The 23718-nt window shown below is 36.1% G+C and overlaps 1 protein-coding gene across 1 annotated transcript in view; it reads left to right on the top strand.

The window, feature by feature from the left end:
• Nucleotides 1-293: 293 nt before the first annotated feature.
• The window catches only part of LOC104275891 (putative ATP-dependent RNA helicase TDRD12), a gene marked incomplete at its 3' end in the record, with an annotated part of 25713 nt that continues 2288 nt past the window's right edge, over nt 294-23718 (top strand). Inside the window, exons 1-23 of the mRNA XM_009871972.1 lie at nt 294-314; nt 1444-1605; nt 1898-2034; nt 3458-3577; nt 4023-4078; nt 5325-5410; nt 6459-6657; nt 7274-7350; nt 10247-10351; nt 10759-10944; nt 11560-11713; nt 13199-13326; nt 15146-15337; nt 16407-16532; nt 17166-17283; nt 18104-18237; nt 18337-18557; nt 19291-19390; nt 19736-19923; nt 20227-20437; nt 20981-21073; nt 22251-22420; nt 22928-23049. Coding sequence (XP_009870274.1) covers nt 294-314; nt 1444-1605; nt 1898-2034; nt 3458-3577; nt 4023-4078; nt 5325-5410; nt 6459-6657; nt 7274-7350; nt 10247-10351; nt 10759-10944; nt 11560-11713; nt 13199-13326; nt 15146-15337; nt 16407-16532; nt 17166-17283; nt 18104-18237; nt 18337-18557; nt 19291-19390; nt 19736-19923; nt 20227-20437; nt 20981-21073; nt 22251-22420; nt 22928-23049 — 3106 coding nt within the window. The remainder of the gene's footprint in view (nt 315-1443; nt 1606-1897; nt 2035-3457; nt 3578-4022; nt 4079-5324; nt 5411-6458; nt 6658-7273; nt 7351-10246; nt 10352-10758; nt 10945-11559; nt 11714-13198; nt 13327-15145; nt 15338-16406; nt 16533-17165; nt 17284-18103; nt 18238-18336; nt 18558-19290; nt 19391-19735; nt 19924-20226; nt 20438-20980; nt 21074-22250; nt 22421-22927; nt 23050-23718) is intronic.

Genomic DNA, 23718 nt, shown 5'->3' with positions numbered 1-23718 from the left:
AGCAGATATGTGTCGTACTAAAAACTGATGTGGTTATATGTAAATAAGCATTGATGACAAATCTTAATTGGCTTTAATACAATGCCTCATTAAGAAAGATGGTTTGAACCCTTTGGTATGTGTAAATCAGCTGCCTAGACTGATACTCCTGAGGACAGTAGCAAAAATCTCTAGGCTGGCTTTAGATGTATGCTCATAAATAGGCATCAGAACAAATGGTGGCTTTAAAAGTGGTTAATGAAATGTTTGTTTTTCATTTACAGTAGTGCTGAGGAAGATTCCAGCTGAGAAACATGGAGATCTTGTTGTTAGAGGTATACTGCCAAAAGTCTAAAGGATTGCTGCTTGTTTATGTAAATGCAACTTTCTGGAAGTCAGATATAAAAATAGATGATGTCTCTATATTTCTGTTTGGCAGTATCTACTTACACATGCGAGGTCGTATATGGATGATACATGTTTTGTCATCTTTTTTTTAGATTTTATATGGGCCTCACCTTTAAAGAGATCAGTAGGGGTGCAGCTAAATATGTCAAGTGGAAGATGTGCAACTAAGTCTTAAATAGACTGTAGTACAGTACTAGACTCTGCTGAATTCCCCAAAAGACTGTGGAAAAATCGTTTTCCCAGAATACAGCCAGGCCAGCTGACCCAAGGGGTATTCCATACCATCTAATGTCATGCTCAGCAATAAAAGTTGCAAGGGAAGGAGGAGAAAAGGGGGATGTCTGTGCTTACCAAATATATCTTCCCAAGTCAGTGTTAATGCATGATGGAGCCCTGTCTTCCCTGAAATGGCTACATGTCTGTCTGTCGGTGGGAAAGAGGGCATTTCCTTATTTTGCTTTACCTATTTGGCTGTTTTTATGTCAACCCTTGAGTTTTTCTCATGTTCAGCCTTCCATTTATCTTGGTCATCCCGCAGCAGGGGGGTGAGAGAGCACCTCTGTGGTGTTCAGCTCTCCGCTGGGATTAATGCCCAGCTACTGGAGACCCAGATCAGCAGAGAGACTGAGATTTAAAGATTACAAAGGCTGAGCAGAAACACCTGTTTAAAGTGTCTTGCAGACTCTCTGAGCATGAAGAAAAGCCCTTTGGTGGGATTTGTTTTGTGTTTCAGGTATTTTATACATACTACTTTAGGACAGTGTGAAAAGCTTTACGTCTTTGCACTTTACCTAGTGTTTGCTGAATGCTACTACCTTTTATACAGCACATGCCATTAGTTGCAAAGCTAGAGAAACTTGCAAGCCTAGAAGCCATTTAATGAGCTAATGGTCTGAAGTTGAAAGGTGTTGGTTAACATTCATGCTAAGTATCAGTCACCATAATGGTGACTCACAGGAGATTTATTTTTACATTTGCTGCTTAGATGTTCTCTAAAAATCCTATAATTTTAACAGGAGCATAGTATTTGTTACTGTTATCTACTCCTTGCCCCAGATTGAAGATCCAGGTTGCTTTTGGGTTACCTTGAAAGAATTTGGACCTTACGTAGTCAGTGAAATGGAGTATAAGAACCGGAATGCTGAAATGAATCAATTCTATGACCAATCTTGTCAAGATGTAGATGAAGTAAAACCACCAATGGTAGAAGAAGGCCAGGTAAAATCATTGCTCTCTTGTGCAGGTAGAGAGAAATAATGCGTTGTTTGTGTGGGCTTGGAGGTGAAGTATCTCAGATAGACATTAAACTTTTTGTAATATTACTGTGTAGAAAAGTAGATAATGGCATCTGTATATGTTATCATATCTGTAAAGTTCATAACTGCATAAATTGCACTGTTTGCATTTTGAAAAGAAAATTGAGAAAATACTATATTATTGCCTCTAAAAATCTTTTGAGTGTAGTTTATTCCATTTACAGGAACCTGCTGTTTTATTCTTTGTTTTTCAGGTTTGTGTGGTTTTCAGTGAGAAACTTAAATGCTGGTGTAGAGCGGTTATTAAGTCAATCATGTCTTGTACTCATGATTATCAGATAGAATGCTTTCTTGTGGATTATGCCAAATACATTATTGTTAAATCAAATGAGTAAGTGTTGGATTTTTTGACACTGTCACTGAAATATATTTGTTAGTTAATGCGTGCAGATAGCATTAATATTTATTTAGATTCACAGTGACAAGGCTTTGGTTTAATTGAGATGTAGATTGAATCCATGGGAAACTGCTGGGCGTATGATAGGCCCTTGCAAGTGTAGATGCAAACCAGGCTTTGTTCTGTTTGTTTCTGTTGTAGGTTTTGGAGTTTTTTAAAGATTTAAATAATGTTAGCTTCTTAGGACTGAAATGTATGATTGCCAGTTAACATTGATGTATACATTCCTCCTTTATTAAATTAGTATATATACAAATGTAAAAAATTATGACCAGGGATCACTTGCAAAGTGTATATGGAAGCAGGGTTTCACTTGCTGACCCAGCTTTTGACATCTAGACAACAATACGTGGGTTTGTTCCCACTGCAGTTTACTAGCTTGTCTACTTTGCAAAGAGCTGACAGTCTGGCATGGTGCAAAAAAAAAGGTGAGTTTTCTCAGGTTCTGAGTTTTAATAAAAACACTATGAAACCTGCTGTTTCTGAAATCTTGAAAAATGAGTTCTGAAAAATAATTGTTCCAGCCCTTATCTGGACTTAAGATTCATTTCACTAATAAAATATGCAGCTTTGAGGACAAGAAGCTTTAGCAGTTTGTTTTGGTTTTTAAATTAAGAGAGCTTATTTAAAATATAATTTGAAAATATGACTTTAAAATAAGTATCAAGTTAAATAATGTTTTTAAATTGAGAATTGCTATATTGGAAAACAACTTTACAGTGCCTTCACTTTAAAACAGTTAAAGTAAATGTGTGATTTACTGCTTTTTCATTGTAAAATTTAAAAAGTAAACAGAAGTGATAAATATATGAATCTTAAAACCTTGCTATATATGGTGTCTTGCTGCTTATTAAAACCCTTCAACCAAGCCAAGTGTAAAGGGTAAGATTTATAAAGTTATCACTAGAGTGTTAAATATAAATTCATTTTATGAAAATGAGTACAAATGCAAATTAGTGTATTTATTAGATTTCCTTCTTGCTGATGCTAATTACACCTGGTTTCTCACACAGAAGTAATAACTGAAAAATGGAGTATGCAGTGTCAGGTAGTATATGCAGTAGTATGAGGGCCAACTATCATGAAAATACTTGGAACTGTAGTGGAGAAGGGTCAGAAAGATTTTGAGTAAATACGAAGGGTATTCATGTCTGGAGCAAATGTGTTCATTAATTGCTCCTGGTAGCAACTCCCTTGGAGACAAAAATAAAACATGAGTTCCAGGGTGTTTCATGGTGGGAACCAAACTTGTGCAAGAAAGATGCTGTCAGATGCAGAGTAATGGAATGCGTATGAGACTGATGACTAGAGTATAAAATCTGCTCTGTAAAATGAGATTTTACACTTTGTTTTTAAGCATTCGAGTTGCACTGGAAGCATTTATGCAGATCCCCTATAGAGCTAAAAAGTGTAGACTGTATCGCACAAAGCCAGTGACATTGCGTGTCGACTTATGTGAAGATACTGCAAAAATAGTGTAAGTAAAGTTTAATAACTGTATTCCACCCAGAAGTTTCTGACAGAACAACTATTAACATAGTAAGAGTTAATTTGATTTTCTGCTGTTTAAGTCTTTATTCAAATTGCTCACTACCTGTTTAATATGTTCTACAAGTGCATTCTTCATTTTTGGTTACTCTGTTTCGTTTCTAACCATCATGTTTTATGTTGGATGTAAGCTATCATATGTTGACAAAGCAATATGCAGTAATGTTTCATCAGCTCATTTTAACAAGGAACTGAAGCAATATTGTCAAGGCTGAAGTTACATTAAGGTTTTACTAATGTATCTGGTGCACTTCTTAAGATTTGGAATGACAGAATAATTTCTTCATATACATCCAAAGTTTTTTCCAAAATTACATGTGTTTAATTTTGATGATATGGGGTAACAGATTGTGGTGTTGTGTTTACATTCATAGACCAGCCAAAAGATGGGATAGTGCTGCTACTCAGTATTTTCAAAACCTTCTAAAGGGTAAGTAAAAAACCAAAATCATAAATGACACTTCTGTTTGGGGAAAAAGAAACTGTTAAGAGAAATGTAATGCTTGTGTTTATGTATTTGATAGTATTCAAGAATGTTACGTAGCTTCTTTTGTTTTTAATATATAATGTTATTTTTGTATGGCGTAAGGTGAAAATATTTGTGGAGCTGCATCTTGAGTACTGTGTTGCATAAATTTTGATAGGTGACTAGATGATATGTGGCTCTTCAACAGGGTAAAAAAATGTTCTTTTGAACATTGGAGCCTTCCTGTGTATTTAGCTTAAATCTTTGAATCACCGTCACAGCTGTATTTTTGTAGTTTAGTACAGAGGTGGCAAAATCTGGTTTATGAGTTTATGCTTTTGGTGCTTCATTAAGTCATCCGATCTTTTCCATATCCAGCCTTCTATTTTTGTTATGAGACAGGTTTTGGTCTTAATAGGAAAGCAGTTGTCTGTACTGAGATTTTCTCATCTTCTTGCTTACATGCTTCTACCTGAAAAAACTACCTACCTGCTTACTCACAAGTATAACAAACTCAACATAAAAGCTATTTGTAGTGGAGAGGATGAGTTTATGAAAGCAATAAAGGGTCTTTAGGCTGATAATTGCACACAGTAACAGGCACATAGTAATTCTCATGATTTACCTTTTTTTTTTCCTCACCCCTGTACATTTTGATGTCACTATGCAAAGTAAAGTGTAGCAGAGAGCAGTACTAACAATCTAATTTCATAGGTGTTTGCAAACTATACCATAAGTAGTGATACAGACTTTTTTAATTGCTTAACACATCATAAGTGTATGCAGAAGCACTTCAGAAGTTACTAACAGACTTCATTGGCTGTGTTTGCTTGAATGAAGAGCCTAATCAAGCTATGCAAATATAACTTCTTTCAAGAAAGGTAAATGTCAGGTTTAGGAAGTCAGCATTTCTGTTACAGATTATCAGAGGCTAAAAGATAAACTAAGACTTTTAGAGTAGAACTAAGCCTCATTTCTGCGGAGAGGTCGTTAATCTGATGGATCTTCCTTTGAAGACTTAAGGACAACTTTGTTTTTGAAATTTTAAGTTTTTATTGCCCTGTTACTTTTTTCATTTAGAAATGAGTACGTTTGTATTAGTTACTCTATTGTGATTTCTGTTTTTGTATATCTTGGAAAGTACAAGTAAAAATTAGTGATAATTTGCTAAGGATTTAATTTTTTTACTTGTGCTTATTCCTATATTTAGCAGCTACCCAAATGAAAGCCAAGTTATGTGCTGTAGAAGATAATATATTTGATGTTTTCCTTTATGTGACAATAAAAGATGAAAAGGTAAGATGCTTTCCTGTCTGCAAACTCATACACTTTGTTATTAAGTTCTAACTTTGTGATTAGCTTAAGACTGAAAAACATTATTTGCAAGTGAGTTTTTTAATTTCTGTCAGGTACAGTAGAAGCTAAATCGTTGACTTAGAAAAGGTTTTGGTTTATGTTTGTTGCTTGTACTCTTCTGGAGCAATTCAAGCAAGTTTTGCCTTGTGAACCTTTTCTTGGAAGGTGAAGTCCAGCAAGTACTTCAAATGGACAACTGTGAATTATTTAGAGCACTTTTGCACCTTTTTGTGGTATCATACTCAGCTGTTTCAGTAAGGCAGTTACATAATATTATGAAAAAAAATAGAAGCTCATGCTTATTTCTGTAGAAGACTGAGTCCTCAAGTGTTTGGGGGGGAGGGGGAAGGAAAACTGAAACAGCTAGTTCCGCTTGCCAATGTGCATAGGTTTTGCTAAATCTCTGCTGTAGCTACTGTCAGGCTTAAGCAAGTGTAGTGTATGGTAGATACAGATCAGTTGGTTTGAATACTGCTTCTACTTGGAGTGTTTTACCAGGGTTTTTAACAACAGGAGCTGTGGTCTTTGCCATAGACAATAACTGTGAAGGTATGTGTTAGAGTATCTTCTCTCTGTTCAGAATCCCAGTTGCCATTAGCGTCACTGATCTCTGAGCTAATGGAGCTTAACAAGTTTCAGGTTTAGTATTGTTTTTTTTCTTCTGGCAGATCATGATGCGCACAGAATCAAAAGGAAATAAACCAGCTGACTTACAGTTTTTTAAAAAATTTAGGGCTTGTAGAAAAAGTTAATTGAGTACAGAATTTGAGGCAGAAGCATGAAACTGACAACTGCTTACCACCTGGTTAGAGAACATGCAGGACAACATGACTGGCTTTCCCATTCTGGAGTTAATATTGTTCAGAAGGTGTTTACTAATACTGTGTGTGTCTTACTGCTGTTGTTCAAAGCTTCAAATAAATTCTAAAGAAGTATGTGGTAGTGATTGCTTGTTGATACTGGTCGATAAAGATCTTGATCTTTTTAGGTATGCGTTAATGATGATCTTGTCGCAAAGAACTTTGCTCGTTTTGAGGAAGCTAAAGAGAATACAGGGAGTTCTGCAGATGATCAGGAGAACCAAATGTCATTAAACATTGAGTCTCTTCCAGTCAAAATTGTTAATCCTACACTTGCTTTCAGGCCAGTGCTGTTTCAGGAGAAGGTATCAACAAATCTTGAAACAGGTGGGAAACATGTGTTGGAAACAATCCTATGTGCATCGCATTGTGTGTCTTTTAAATGGATATATTGAACATGAACATACTGTCTTGGTTCAAATCCACCAGTTGGATCAAATGGTGTTCTTTTAACAAACAACGCTTATGTATTGGGCTTCTCAAAGACCCATCAGATAATCAGATGCAGGAATACAATAAAGGTTTTCTACTATGTTAGACAAAGGTTTGAGGGCGAGTTACCCAAGCATTTGTTGATAGGCTTTATAGCATTAGATATTATTGAAATTACTTATGACATTGATCAGTGATTCATTACTTTTCTTTTGAATTTGAAGGGATTTTTTTTTTTGAACAGAGGCAACTTTAAAACTAGTGTTTACCATGTGTTGTCTCATTTATAGTGATTCAAGTCTGTCTGTTTTTTAGAAAGTATTCAACTTTACATCTTCCATCCTAGTTATCTTAACCAAAAAATAGTTCTCTTTGTGTAGTTCTGCTTGCCATTAGGAAACGATACAAACACCTAAACAGATTAGTCACAACTCACAGTACTAGAATACTGGCTTTTTTTGTGTTCACATAATCAGAAATGTGTTGTTGAATTTTTTGCCTATCTTTCCAGGTCTTGCTGTTGTTTCCAGTTCCTTTCTTGAGACATACAAAAGGTCAAGCACAGACTTAAGTGAAAGTACTGTCTCTGTAAGTGTGTTATTTTGTACTAAGTTGTCAAAGATTAACTAAACAAAACATACATAGGACAGATTAGGAATACTGTGGTCACCTAGCTTGGTTTTAAGACTGTGTAATAGATCTGGGGGACTGCACTAATTTTTCAGATAGTTGAACATTTTACTTCAGTTTCTTTTTTAAATTGCAGAAAATAAAATGTACTTCACAGTCCTTGAGAAGTTTTTGCTTCCTTTTGCACAACTTTGCTATAATTTTATGAAGGTGATAGTTGACTGCACTACACAGTTTTCTTTGCTCTCCTCACAGTTGACAGATGACACCTACTCCTGAAATTGAACTGTAATACCATATTAAAATATTTTTGCAAGAATGGTGATGAAAGTGGTAGTATGGGTTGTTCCTGAAGCAGAGCAGAATTGCCTTTATACCCATGTGCAGACAGTCAGCTGGATTACCTTTACCAGTCCCCTCAGTGATTGGAGTCTTTAACCAAGTCATGCCAGTTGATTGCTGGTGACTAAAGATGAATGCTAGGAAGTTCCTTGTTCAGAACCAGACGTGTTTGGAGAGACTCAGGATCCAGTATCTGCTCCTGCTTATTCCCTGGAGCATTGCAGCATCCAATTTAAGTTCATGGTCGTTGACGGTTCATGTGTGTGGCTGGGAAACCGTCTTTGTTTTCCCTCCTGTCTGTGGTGTGCAGACTTCCCACAATTTTTCTTGATTTTGTTTTAAAAATGAGTATGTGTTTGTATGAGTTCAAGTTCCCAGCTTCAGATACGCTGAACTAATTTTTTCTTCTGTGTGGGCAATTGTTCTTGTCACGTTCTTGATTCTTAGTGAAGAAAATACTGTTCAGCAACAAGTTGAACAGTTTTCTGAATTTTGTGTCATCAGAATTGTTGCCTTATTCCAACAAACTTAGAATTTGAACAAAAATTCTCAAAAATATTTGGAGAATCCTGGAGTTAGGTAAGAAAACCACTTTCAACTTTATACACTAAAGAAATAATTTTTCTAAGTTTACTCTTTTTAGCACTATTTTAATGCTAAAAATGTGTTTGTTTTTTATTTCTAGATTGTCGGAGCAATTCCACGTTTGCCTCTGAAGGAAAATACAGCGGTTTGCTCAGATAGGTATGGTGCAGTGTGTTAAATATTTTAAGTAGTTATGTAATCAGATAATTAGGAGCTGTAGTATGTTGCCAGTTACTCTTGGGCAGCCAGAAGAGTGGAGGGTAAGAGAAGATGGGTAAGAGAAGATGTGTACACATGCTTTTGGGAAGAAGAGAAACTGAAGCTGCTGATCCTCACCCATACTACAATGCAAATAGCAGTTCTTTCTGGACAATAACTTGACAACAAGGGGAAGTATTTTTCTGCGCACTAAACACGTTATGTTGCTTTTGTTAGTGTGACTTATAAAGTTTTCAAATTTAAGGAAGTACAGCTATGAATTGGTTTGTGCAGGAGTTACTATGCCGTATGTCAGTTGATGCATGTGTAGTAAACCCAAGGAGCGTTTCTAGATTCAGTTTCTGACTGATGCAAAGATACCTTGTTTCACTTTTGTGAAATGTTAAGAAAATCTCTTACTATAGTTCAGTCTGATTTTCTTCAGAAGTTGAGGAATCCAGCAATAACGTTTGTTAAAAAAATTCCTTGGGATTATTTTCAAATACTTGAAAGCTAATACTAAATTTTCTTTTCAAAATGCTGGGTTTTTTTCCTTTCATCTTCAAGGGTTTGGGGTTTTTTCCTCCTTGATGTAGGTGATACATCAGAAATATTTTTAAGTGAATGACTTCATGGCATCTTAGAAATATTGGTGGTATTCATAAGCTACATTTTATTTTGGCATTTATGTTAGATTTATGTATTTGTGTATTTCTCCTGTTAGATTTACATATTTGTATGTTTCTCAGACTTCTGCAGTTCTTAAATTCTGATCTCCTGAAGACACACGTAATTGAAAACAGCCAACAGGTATTTCAGGCATGAATTGTCATTTCTCTTCTGCAAATATGTTTGTATGTGGAAGGTTTTGGTGGTGTTGGGGCTGAAAGGCTGCTTTTTGTGGAAGGAGGTCAGTGGGTGTACCTGAAGGGCCTGCAGTCTGGAGGAGCCACGCTGGAGCAGAGAGAAGTGAGAGGGAGGGACAGGCAGAGGGAAGGCGCTGCGTTCTGGCTGGAGTCCCGGCCTCCTGCTGCCCGTGGCCTCGTGGTGGGTCTGAGTGTAACCTGCCTTGATGTTCCAGGGAGAGGAGCGGAGTTTGGAGTGCAGTTGAGCCTGGGAATGGGGAGGAAATGTGTTCTTTCAAGTGTATAAATGTTTGTTTCTTTGGTTTTGTGTCCTAGTAACCAAGTTAGTACTTCTGTGTATAATTGGCAAAAAATTAACCTAAAATTGAGTCTGATTTGGCTACATCAGTAAGGGTTAAGTAACAACCCTATCTCTCTTGATCCGTGAATAATCTTCTCTCCCTGTTTTTCTCCCCTGTGCCTCTGGAGGGGGAGGGCGAGTGAGCAGGTGTCTGTGTGGATGCTTGGCTGTGAGCCAAGGCCAACCCACCAGAGCAAGTGTTTTAAGTTTTTTTTAATTGTGTTTTGATTTTGTTATAATTGAGTGCCACCTGTGCACAGAACGTTCTAGTGCATTCTCTTGAGTGGCTTAAGACAGTTGTGTTAAGACAATCTTGATTAAATCTTTCTTAAAGAAGTACTGATTGCAAGCATTTGTCTTACTGGTGGTGTGTGTAACTATCATTATAAGGAAGATTTAAAATGTATTTACAGTTTCTTTGGCTATTTTTCATGAAAATATTTTTAAACAATATTTTTGTGTTGCATGTAGGCTAAAACCTTTTAAGTATTGCTTTTGTCATCTATTTGTCGTATGGTTTCAGAGTTTTCAAAATTTTAGTGAAGAAAGAAACTTTGTCTGTCTTAGCAACAAAATTGAGCCATCATCAATTCTGGAAACAGCACCACTTTATGAGGATCTGAAAAAGGTAATGCTAATGTAGTATATGACATTGTATTTTTTTTTTTTTTTTAAGATTAGTATCATTCCCCAATTTTTAGATACAAAATATTTCAGTAATACCTAATTTTGAGGAATGTCTAGGAGGTGGTTCATGTGGCTGAATAAAGGAAGCTTTGGAGAGATGCAGTCCTTACTAATGGTACATATTTCTTCTGGTATATGAACCACTGCCACAAGTCATGGGATTTGAGTTTTAATATAATAATTCTACTTCTCATTCCGGAAGAACTTCTGTTGTGTTGCACGTTAAGAACATTTATGTAGTGGGTCAAAAGCTTTTAAATCACTCAGCATTGTGTTTTTTCTTGCTTTGTTAATTTTTAAATACATGGTTTTGATATGAAACTCTTAATTTCTTTTTTTCTTTGGTAGGAACTTATTCGGAAAAAATTTTCAGGCCCTAACTTCACAGAATCTTACTGTTGGCCGCCGGTAGCACGAGGATGTGATGTAGTTGCCATTTCCTATGAGGGAAATGATCCTTTCTTATATATTCCACCAGTTCTTACATTTTTGCAGTCAACAAGTTGCTATAAAGCCTTGTCACACAGGAGCGGCGTATGTATATATTAGAGTAGTAACAGGTTTTCTGTTTTAAAGTGCATGTGTAAAATAGTGGACGTTTAGAATGTATACATTTAATGCCGTCATAGTTAATCTTCATGATGCTTAGCAGTTTTTATAAACCCTCTTCTTAGAAACTGCATGAATGTGGGAGTCTAAAATGTATTTATTGAGTAATATCTAACAAGTGGTTGATGTTAGATCACTTTGATACTTCATGAAGCTTTATTTTTAAGGGGATAATATGTAGTCATTAAATTAGTTCTTCTAAATACCATAATTAATTTTCAAGCTTGTGTTAGATCACAGAAACATAAAATTACTCAGGATCTAAGGGACCTGTGGAAATTGCCTAGTATAACCCCAAGTAAGACAAGACGCTTCTGCTTCTTTTTCAACCTTTTACTGTATGTTGCTGCATGCATCCTTTTTGTCTCCCTGTACCCCAGTGTATGGTTCCTTGGGTCTCTTTACATTTCCTGTTTTAAAGTACTTAAAGGAGCATGGTGCAGATTTTGATTTTGCCCTAAATGTTGATGTGATACAATTCTTAAGGTTCTGAACTCTTGTGTAATACTATGGTGTAAAATCTTGCACATATGTATGTAGCCGCTGGCACTTATTTTATGTCCTGGGTGGAAGAAGGCACAACTTGTTTTTGAGCTACTGAAAACATATGGGAGATGCTCCAGACAGCTTCATCCAATGTTGATAATACTTGGGCAGAACAAAGAAGAAGCGAGACGTGTGAAAATACGAGGATGTAAGAATACTTCCTGTCTTCTTAATTATGGTTGAAAACAATGTGGGCTGCTTTAATTGCAGGAGTTGTGAAAGGAACAATTTATACTTCTTAAGCTTTTTGTTCTCTAAAGTGATAATTATTTTTCTTTAATGCTATAAATCTGTAGCAATCCATGAAGCTTCAGTAGTGCTATGTAGTAGTAAAGGCTATTAAATCTGTTTGAATATCTACATGTTCAGCATTGGTTCTGTAAGTTCCAAAACAGTTATTTTTGAGCCAAATTAGTGGTTGAGATTTGCTAAGATCAAGGTGAATTAGAATTAATTGTGGACTTTCTTGATTTACAACCAGACTTTCTGATGGCTTTTTAATATGTGAGCATCCGTTGCTGCGCAGAGGTACTGGATCTGTCAGAGATGGAGTTAATTCTCTTCCTAGTCTGTGTGGTGGTGCCCTTTGGATTTGTAACAGTGTGGATAACAAACCAGTGTTTTGGCTCTTGGAGAGCAACACTTAGATGGCATCAAGAGTTGGGGTTTTTTTTGCGTAAAGCACTTAGTTTTACTATTCTTGTTTGGTCTTTTGTTAAACCTTAATTGATAGCTGCCTCTTTAAAAGTGACCCTTCTTGTCAAGGAACAAGAAACGGATAAAACTGTGAAGGATTGCGTAGAACTTCATTTCAGCAGTTTGCATTCTTACATGCATCATTCAGGATTGAGATTGGTGGATCAATTCACATCTTTTATTAGTAAAGCTTTTAGTAGATTTGCACAAATTACTGTGGTTTTATTTTTATGTATATATATACACGCATGCAAACACATACATATGTGTCTAGATATCTAAGCTGTGTGCTTTATTCCATTTTTAAAACTACTTTTCTAAAGGCTGTTTACCTCCTGTCTATCTGGTTTCAAAGCTCTTATCTCTACTTCCATTACTTCAATGGAAAATGAAGTGGCATCTTACTTTGTAAACTTACTAATGCTCAGACTTTTCACTGTTTGAAAAACTCTTGAGTTTTACCCACTTGGGTCTTGGAGACATGCAGGGTTAGAACAGTACAAGCTAATGAACTAAAAACAATTGTTGTCCAGAAGTCAGGAAATGGAGTTCAGTGTTCTCTATTTAAAAAAATAAAATAATAAGTAATAAATAAATAATGCCATCCCTGTAGGTGTTCAAAAAAAAGCAGGTAGATGTGGCACTTCAGGATGTAGTTCAGTGGTCATGGTAGCGTTGCATTGATGGTTGGACTGAATTATCTTAGAGGTCTTTTCCAACCTTAATGTTTCTATTCTATGGTAAATAAATCAATAAAAATTAATTTAAAATAATAAAAATCCCCACCCAAAACCAAACAACCCACTCCAGCTTCAGAATGATGCATCTGAAATGCAAATGTGGTCTTTTTAATAAAACTTCCATGTCCTAGTGGTATTTTATTAGTATTCTTTGAAGTTGTAAGTTGATGTTAAAAGTCTTTTATTTCTCCTTGTAGGTGAGGTAATTGTGACTACACCATATAGCCTCCTGAGACTGTTTGAGTATCACACTTTATTATTTTGTAGACTTTGCCATCTTATTCTTGATGAGATTGAAGTACTGTTATCTGATACTACTGAACAGGTAAATGTGTAACTGTGTTCAGTTAGTAAAATACTGTTCTGGTTGTGCATGTGTCTTAAGCAGTGGCACATACTGAAAAGTAAAACCAAGAAAACCCTTCCTGAACCTCTGAGGGGTGTTTTTGATAAAAAACCCAGCAGTTAAAATAATCACATCTGTATACTTTTGGGATAATGAAACACTGGAGAAGTGGAGCTGTAATTTGTTTAATTTGGTTTTGTTTTTTTTCTAATTGGAGAACTCTGTCTTGTCCTGCTCTGTGCTACTGCTCTACTATGCTTGTCTTCCTGTGCTGCATTTTCCCAAGGTTTTTTGTTTTTTTTTTTTTCAACTTGGTAGTAGTAGTTTCTGTGTAGAGACCTTTCATCTACTTGAAAGACTTGCATCATTTGCTTGTAAGGAACTTCCTTTTCCCTCTTACCAGTGCTGTTTGAGTAGCCTCAGTCCAGGAACTGTCTGTGGGTAAGCTCCTCAGTCTCTGTAGAATGAAGGGCAGAAGTGAATGATAAAATAATCTTGCAAGCAATCATAAAAACTTGCCTTGGGCCTTAATGTCAGTGCAGGCAGAAGAAGCTGATCCCAACTTTGAGAATCTTGGTAGAGACAGCATTTAAGTCATGTGTTGACAAGGATGTATGTATTGTATCAGTTTTAAAACGATGACTTACCTCAAGTTTAAGAATAATACATATTTTCTTTATTGCTGCTTTGAGACTGTGTAGGACAGGTGCTTTCTGTTAGTATTACAGAATGTTACCTCATCACTGATATGCAAAAAATGGCTTAGGCACCCTTTCTCACAGTCAGTTGTGGGGTTTTTTTAAATCATTACCTTAATACTTGCTTAGAAATTGGTGTTAAGACTGAAGTACTGTGTTTCTAACTGTGAGAAGTTGGAGAAACATATTCATGGAGATAGGTTGCCCAGTTTACTATATGTGAAGCTATAAAATGTGCCTCTAGCCCCAAATCTGAAGTCATAAATTACATGAAATGTCATGTTTATCTAGTTGGACTTTCCTTCTTTCTGTTCAGACTGTTTTTTCTGTTGTACTCCTATACGTCTTGAGACAGAGTGCAGGTGTACGGTATGAAGATTGTGGGAGAGGTAGTTTGTAAAATAGTGTGCATGAGTCTACCGCTTTTGTACAATATTGTCAGTTTCTCAAAAGCATCGTTCTTGAATAGGAAAAAGAAGATGTGCTCTTTCAGATGGAAGTGATAGTTTGAAAATGTTTGGATTGTTGCAGGTGTTCTCAAGCGTTGTGTTAAAGAAAATCAGATTATTAAAAACACTGCTGCTGTGAGTGTAGTTTAGTGCCAGGCTGAGAGAGAGCTCTTAAAATTGTGCCCCAGCCTCAGAATACTTCTTACTATGGTAGTGCTTTGCTAGTTTTAAAATTATTTTCTTCGCAAATTACTGTATTAGCACATTGGATTTATCTTCTACTTAACTCCTAGTTTTTGCCGACTGCTTCTGGCCTCCTGTATCTACTTCTGCCTAGGCTTAGTGTTTTTCAGATTTGAACAGATCCCAAGATTCCCATCTTCTCTAGGCAGAATCTTTCTTAGGATCCTGTGTGCATGCCCGTGCAGTTCCTTCATGTTGTCTTGTCGCTTTCTTCTTGCTTAAGAAGTCACTTGAGTAGTAGAATAAAAGTGCACAAACCCAGCACTTCATTTTGGGATGTGAAATTTGTGTATTGCTGTGGTGGCGGTTTTGCAGCTGGCTGAAACAGTATGCTGAAACAGTGTGCTTTTTCATTGCTGTTATGTGCTTACTCCAATAAGAGGATGAGAGATTTTTTTTGCTTTATAGGTTTTTACTATATTAGATTGTTACAAGAAAGCAATTATTGCTGAAGAATGGGAGTGTTCGCCACATCAGGTCATTGCTGTTGGAACTCGCTGGAATAAACATATAGCACACATGATAAAGGAGTTCATGAATGATCCTTACATTGTGATAACAGCTGTAGAAGAAGCTTCCATCTATGGAAATGTGCAGCAGGTAGAAATTTGAGGACAATGTCACTATTTCTTTACCAAAATATTTTTGCTGTTCATACTGGTGAAGGTCTGTGTATGTGGGTACTGATTGTTGAAGTAGGTAGTTCTACAATCCTAACTCGCACTGTCCAGGTGTACCCCCTGCGTGTGAGCTGAGGTGACTTACAGACCTGTGCAAATTAATCACTGAACAAGCTGAAGGTTTTTTGCCTTGCTTTGTAGGACTGAGGTGAAGATACTGCCTTGGGTATTTAATTCTTAGTGCAAATAAATCTGAATTTTATGTGAGGTATTTGCGAATGGTATAGTTTGTCACCAGAATTTTATCAGAATATTTTTGCAGTTCTTAAGTGTGAGTGAAAGTGTTACAAGGTAAGTTATCCCAAGACGATGCTAGTAAAATACTTACTGTTGTGTGCCACACAATACAGAACTTTAATCTGACTTAGAATTTCCAGAAAGTCATTAAATGATTTTAGGTGTCTTCTCATTTCATTTTCAGTCGATGTGGTTTAGCCCTTAAGAATAATACAAAACGATGTATGATTTGAATTCGTCTGTGTCTCAAAATCTAGAAATTTGGAGATTGGGAGTGTTGGGAAGTGTGTAAGGCTAAACATTCTGAGCAAGACACAAAACTGAGAAAACACCACTTTGTGAGAAGTCTAATGGTGTGGCAGGACCAAGAGTGTTTTGATGGCTTTAGTTACTAAGAGTATTGCAGGTAGCCCAGTATGCTCTTGGAGTGTGGAGCTTTTACAGTGATACTTGCAAATGCTGAATCTAAAGATCAATAAATCACCTAAAATTAAACCAATCTAAATATGAGAGATTGATCGTGATGGGTTTTCATCGTGCTTCGGGAAGCTGTACTAGATGCATACCTTCTGTGAGACTTGTATCTTCTCTTAAGCTTAACAGAAGACCTAGTGATACTGGAGCTAGAATTTGCTGGATTCTGTTTGGTGTTACGTAATAATACTTAGTGCTTATTAAAAGGAATAATTATATAGTAAAATAGTTATGGATTCCGTGAATTACCAACTTCTCTCTTTTTTATGTACTTCTAGGTAGTGCAACCTTGCATGAACAGCGAGAGAACTGCTGTGTTACTCAAAATACTGGATTTCACTGACAATAATCAGAAGGTGCTGGTATTCACTAATTCAGGAAATGAAGCCGAAATCGTTCATAAGGTACAAAGGTATTTAAATTTACATAGATAAGTGGGGTTTAATTGTTACGGTATAACAAAATAAAATATTTTTGGCCTTGGAGAATAAAGGAGGACTGTGAATTTGGAATTTAATTATTTCTGCTGAAAATCGCTTCATCCCTGCCCTTCTGCCAACTAGAATAAAGCCTAACTGACAGGAATGTCTGGCATAGAATGTGTTCATTACTAAATTCCTAACTATGTTCTATCTGTCAGATTGGAACTTGGAGTTAAATCAGACCGATATGTTTTTCCAGCAAAAGTTCTGTCAGATTTTTTTAATATTTTTTTTTTTCAGTTTCCAGGAGTGGTATGAGAGTAGAAAACTCTAACCACCACATTAAGAAGTTCTATTCTGTTGCTTTCTACTCTGGAGGAATCTGAGTTTTAGTAATTTTCTATTTATACAGGAAATTAGTAGACCTAATCTCCATAATCTTTTTGTTTGTTTGTTTTATATAAGCAAGCCAGGTTTCACAAACTGTGTCCCTTGCTCTCTTTACAGTAGCTAAGGTATGCTAGATACTAATAAGATAAACCATTTTATTACCTGTTCATTGGAACAGGTATTGCTGTATTGGAGGAAGGTGTAACTTTTTATTTTGATGTCCAGGCACTGAAGAGCAACTCAATATTTTCCTTGAAAATACATAAAGAGGGTGAATTTAATGTCAAGTATATCTTGGAGCAGTGGACAAAAAAGTGTCGTTCTGGGAGCCACATTGTGTTAGGTAGGCATTTTCCGTTTGTTTAATTGTGATAGTTTCTTCATGGTGACTCATGTTCTACACTAAATACTTAAACTAGTTTTTCTCATCATTTCCACAGGGTCAGTTCCCTAGAAGTTCTTTATAGTTATCCTTCTACTTATGCTACAGCTAAGTAGCTGTTTTTCCTGGGTCTCGGGGTTAACTGCTGTGAGGGGAGAACCTTACCTATTAGAGAGAACTTAAAGGAATTTTTCTGCTGCGTTTGTTGAAAGGGTAACTAGCACTTAGAAATTATTTCTCTGATTTAACAGTTGTCTCCTCCTACAGAGGATATTTTCCCTTTGAAATAGTTTAGAAACTCCCAAGACTTTAATCATTTCCCGTATGTTCTCGTAGAATTTTATTTTCCAAGTTATTTGCAGTAACAAAGGCTCTTAGCCAGTTTGTAATTTACTTTTTTTCCATTTTTGTATGTCAGAAGCAAGAAGATTGACTTAATTACGTCTGTTTTGTAGGTACATACGAAGTGTTGCTGTTCCTGCATTACTTCATTTCCTTACTCTTGTAAAGCACTTGGCTGTGGGCAATTTGCTTTATTCAGTGGTGCTGATAGGAGATAGTCTCTAATAATCTAGCTTAAATCTCTATCATGAAATGCTGTTTCTGCCACGTTTACAAAGTGGTGACTGAAGAAATACAATGCCTTGCCTAAGTGTATTTGGAAAACAGATTTTTCTTGATGGATAGGGAGAAGGAAACAGCCATTGCTTATGTGATGTGATACTTCGCATGCTTAAAACATGACATCTGTCTTACACGTGTGTCTGAAATGTGTGCTTAGTTTTAACAGATGACTGCATGCAGTCTTTGGGAATTACGGATGCAACTTGCGTGATACATTTCGGTTTTCCTTCTCCAAGAATCTTTGGTCAGCGTCTACACAGCATTTCTGACAACTTCTATAACGGGATAAAGGTTTGAGTAAATATTTAATGGGATAATACTACATTTAATTAAGTGGTGGATACAGAATAGTTTTTATATTTATATATATTTGTGCAATTTTGGTTTTAGGATTCTTCTGTAGATCAGGAATGTACAAAGGCAAAGTCAGTCATTCTTCTAACAGAAAACAGTGCTTGTAATAACGCGCTTGGGATCCTGCGCTATTTGCAGCACGCAGAAGCTGAAATTCCACCAGAACTGCATGATTTGACTGCCAAGACACTGGAAGCTGAAGAAGATAAATTGTCAAGGCCACTGTGTGCCTATCTTAAAACATTTGGCATTTGCAAGTAAGGAAATAGCAAGTTTTCTGGACACCTGTACTGATGCAGGACGGCATTGTGTGCTGTGGATGCTGACTGCTTCTACTTCCTGGATGAATTTTCCTCTTACCTCTATTCAGACAAGGTTTTGATAATTATTTAGATTTTTTCTGTTCACTGCTGGATTTGTTTCACTCTTAGGTGGTACTAAGAAGACAAAATCATTAACGTTGTTACAGGCACGAATCATACTTGGTCTGACACAGTAGCATAATTCCTTAAACTCCTGCCTAGGTGTACTTGAGGGAGCTTTTAGCTGTTGTTTTGGTTAATACTCTAACTATAATGGCACAGGGTTTGTGCTGTACTCTCTCTCCTCTTGTCTCCTGCCCCTGTAAAGTGGGTAAGTAGGTGATGACTTCTCTGAGCTCTGTGTAACTGGATTGAAAGTAGTGCTGGAAGGAGGAAACTAAAGTATTACCAGGTATGACTTCCAGTGCAGGTAACTCATTGCAAGTAACAGAAAACTTAGTGTTAGTGTTTGTTTTACTCTGAGACAAGTTTTCTGATGTTTTTCTGTTTGTTGGACAAGCTTTTCCACCAAGAGCTCTTCAGCTGTTTCTGTCTAACCACCTCCTTGGTGCTATTTGAGACAGAAATTGAATATTGAGGGCTCATGAAATTTTGGTGTTTAAAACTGCTGTAAGTGACATCAAAATAGTTTACAACTGAAAATGAAAACTTTTTTCTTAATACATAGGAATAGAACAGTATGTCCAGATCGTCATCAAATTAATTTACAAATGGACGTGTCCCAGAATATACCGGATAAAATTATACAAACACCTGGATGTGTGACAGTAAGTTGTTACTATTTACCTTGATGCTGTTTAGCATCTTATTTTTTCGTATTACATTAATATTAACTGTAGGATGTGTACTGTATCCCTTGGATATTTGCTATTTTTCATCTTTTTTTCCTCGCTCTCTTGCATAAACAAGTGTGCCAGATTTTCCCTTAATCCTTAGCTTGAATTGAAATGGTTTTGCAGGTGGTTCTGAGTTTGCTTAAGATTGTGTTCTGCGTTGGAAATAACTATTCTGTGGGAAAAGGGCTTATTCTTTTTATTCCTTACATCTGTAGAGTGACTTCGTTAATTTAAGAAAATCATCCAGCACTGCTTTACCCTATTTTACGCTTTCAGATACTACCTCTCCACATTGTAAATGCGACCAACTATTTTGGTCGAATAGTAGATAAAGAAAAGGACCAATATACAACTCTTAATGAAGAAATCAATGAGTATTTTAAGAAACCTAATAATAAAATTTCAGTTAAAACTGTGGAGAAGCTGGCATTTTATGGATTATGTGAGAAAACACTTTTTCACAGGTAAAGTTGTTGGATTTTTTAAAATTATTCCTGTGTACTTTCTTATACAATGTAATTTAAAACTTTCACTCTTTAGTTGACCTACCCACAACACCAGGAAGAAAAATCAGTGCTATTCAAATAATTCTTTATAATGCTATCACATACTCCTTAAGCTACCAAATGGAAAACAGAATGGCTACCCATATGTGTACACACAGGGATATTTTGCTATGAAAATACTATTTTTTAAATGAGTAGATTAAGAAACTTTTTACAACTGATTATATGAATAATAATTGTTTCTTCTCTTGCTGTATGAAGGGTTCAGGTGGTAGAGATTTCCCCAAAAGAGGAGGAAAATTTGTTCTTTCAAGTCAAAATTAAATATATAGATGAAGGCAGAACAAGTCAAGTTCCGAGCTATCAGCTGCTTCACTTACCTGCAGAGTTTCAGTGTCTGCCACCTCAGGCTGTGGAATTTATAGTTTGTAGAGTGAAACCCATTGATAATGAAATTGAATGGAACTCAAAGGTAATTTTTATCAGGATTTGCATGGTATTTCCTTTACGTTCTTTAATTTCTCTCTGTGTGTTATTTTCTACAAGAAAAGTTATAAACTGCAAACTTAATTATCAAATTTCGTTGCTTATTAGTATTACCAATAAAGGTCTGCTATTGGATCAGATTCTAAGAAGTCAGTTTCTGTGTTTGTTTTCCTACAAAATAACAAAGTGATGTTCATGAGGTTTTCTTCTCTGTGATTTAAATGGCTTCTTCTAAAACACATTCTCGCAGCTTTTGGATCTGTGGGGAGCAACAGTGGAAGGGTAGCCTCTGTAAACTAAGTGTTCTCTCTGTGTTTGAGTATTCTTCCATTCAGGAAGCTGTTTCCCTAAAGTCTAATACTGTTTTAGTCTGCGGTAAAGTTGGAGTATTTCACTAGTTTACTCAAAATGTTTTATTTCTTGAATACCCTTTTCATCGTGTAGCTCAGAAAATTTTCATTATAATTAAAATAACTGTGAAGTTACATTGGTGTACATCTAAAGTACAGTGAAAATTTGTTTTTCCTAGGTGACTCATTATATTCATCACAAAATTAAAGGAAAACTACATGAAGCAAAAATAGTACATACCTTGGGAAATACAGCTTGGGTTGACCCAATGGTACGTATAGAGTTGTAGCATTACAAAGTATTTGTGTCTAAACTCCTTTTATGACAAGAGCACCCATTCTTCTTTCTTTCTATTGCTGTTTTAATTTTGTTCTATGTGGTATTCACGTAATACTGTGTGTTAATTTACTGTGATGATGTCTGAGCACTGGAACAACTGGTGGTAGAGTCTCCGTCCTTGAAGCTACTCGGCAGCGTCAGGTCGTGGTCCTGGGCAGCTGCCTTCAGGTGACCCTGCTTGAGCAAGGGGTTGGAGGAGACGACCTCCAGAGGTCCTGTCCAACCTCAGCCGTTCAGTGATGACTGTGTGGGCTTGTGGTTAGGTGGAATATGTGAGTAAAATGAATTTAAAAAAAATACTGAGTAGAACTTTAAATCTGGACAGCTGAATGTGCAACAGTAACCAGAGCATCGAATTAATTATAGAGGTTATCCAGTACGTCCATAACAAAACTATGTTTTGAAAGTACCAGGATTTAGAGTTTTGTCTTGGGAAATCAGTTCTACAGTCCATCACACTTTCCTCTGAAAGAATGAGACTTTGATCCTCCAAGATTGTTTGCTGGTATCTAAGACCTGTTGTACTGATCTTAATTTGTTGTGTTCATATTTGTGAGTCTCTGCTGTCTTTTATTATTCTTACACTAGTTTAGACTACTTTTTTTATGCAAACTACAAAGTGCTTTTAAGCTTTTTTTTTTTTCCTTAATTTTCTTGGTCAGAGTAGGAGGAATGGGTGCAACTTGTTCTTGGATTTTTTTTTTTTTGATTTTACAATCTGTTTCTGACAGTTCTGTCAAAAGATCAAGTCGGGTACCTTTTAAGACTTTACTAATGGCATGAATAAGCTAGTTGGATTTTTTTATCAAGTCTCTTAAGAAAAAACTTTGTTTTACGAGCACAGAGTTCTCTGAAGAACTGTTACCAAAGGTAGCTCACAGGTTTAGGGAATTTTTATTTTTTTCATGATCTGGACAACTTGATCAGAAGGGTAGATTCCTGCCTGAAAATCAGACAAAACAATTTGCTTACAGGTATAAATAAACAGGGCTATATTTAAAATTTTACATAAAAAACAGGTTAGAGTTGGAGAGAGACCATTTATAAACTATGGTTTCCATTTAGCTTTTTTTTCTTTTTTATTTTTTTTTTTTTTTTGGTAATTCCAGATCCGGGCTACCAGGCTTCCAGATTTGAAGATGTCTGTTGTTGAATACAATGTTCGATCTGAGATTTTGTCTACGGGTCTGGGAACTGACAATCCAGAACATCTAACACAACTTCAGAAGTTGTGTAGGCACGTGAAAGCGTTAGATCATGCAGAGAATTTGGAGCCTTTGTAAGTGTTTACAAATCTTTCTCAACATTTGCTTCACTAATGAGAACATGGTATTACATTTTAACTGGATATTTTCTTTTGTGATTAATGGTATGTGATTTTTTTTTTTTTTCCTTCTAATACAGAGACAATAGTGTTTGTGACGTCTGCTTTCATTTATTCTTTAGCCACATTTACCATCATGGAAAGGAAAGTACCAATTTGTTATGTTCAGATAGTATTTGATGCAGATAATCAGGATTGTCATAAAAATATGAACTCTGAATTCCAGTTCTGTTATCTTTTATTACGGTGGCTTGGTCAGTGGCTTTTTTGAATGGTTACCAGTCAGTACAGTAGAGTATATTGGTGGTGTTTTTTCACAACTGGAGAGTTCAAGCTGGAAAAGGTATTTATGAGAGCGAAAAACCTAACTTCAGAAGTATTTACAACTATGATTAGAAATCCTTTAAATATTAAACATACTTTTAAACCCTTTATTCTAAAAATATCTTTTTCTGTTTTCAGAAGCATAAAGGAGGATGGAGATGGTGCAGAGAATGCATCTAATCTGCAGAATATATCAGTACGAGAAAATTCTACCAGAAATTCCAATTCTTCTAAAATTACTTCTGAGACTCCTCCATGTGGTAAATCTCTTTTGTAATTTTCAAGAATTTTAAAACTGTAGTTCAAGTTAGGTGCCTAAATGTCAACCTAAAAGCCATTTTACCAAATGGACTTCTCCAAGTATACAAAATAACACCGTATAGCTCATGTTTTACTGTAACACAAATATATTTTAGTTAGTAGCCCGCAGATACCGTGAGAGCATAATACAGCTATGTTGATATGGTTTACTATATTCTGCCCTTGATAGACTTAGAAGTGTTTTGTTCGGCATGGAATGTTGTTGAGCAGGACATCTCTCCTGTAGAGAGTATGAGCATTTTGCTGTCAAAGGCCAGAGAGTTTAAGGAAATTGAAATATAAGGTGGATAACAGCATTGTTCTCAGAGAGGTTTGTTTTTTATTTCTGAAATTCAGGATGGTACAAAGTGCTGTGTTGTTGGGTTTTTTTTGTTTGTCTTTTTGACCTTATGGTCAGGGATGTGGTATTCAGTCAGTAGGGGATTAAAAGCACGTGGCTTTGTCAGTCGTAGAGGGGGGACAGAGGATGATCTGTCAGCAGTTGGCACCTGAGTTTGGAGCAATGAAAGCAATGACTGAAAGGTTGCAGCAGACAAAATCATACAACAATTCACGTTGGAAAAGACCCTTGGCCAGAAGAGATCCTGGAGCACTTGTCACAGACAGCT

The sequence above is a fragment of the Apaloderma vittatum genome, unplaced genomic scaffold (genome assembly GCF_000703405.1).
Source record: "Apaloderma vittatum isolate BGI_N311 unplaced genomic scaffold, ASM70340v1 scaffold43736, whole genome shotgun sequence".
Classification (NCBI taxonomy): Eukaryota; Metazoa; Chordata; class Aves; order Trogoniformes; family Trogonidae; genus Apaloderma; species Apaloderma vittatum.
Note: the sequence above shows the minus strand (reverse complement) of the source record. Positions and strands in the feature narration are given on the sequence as shown.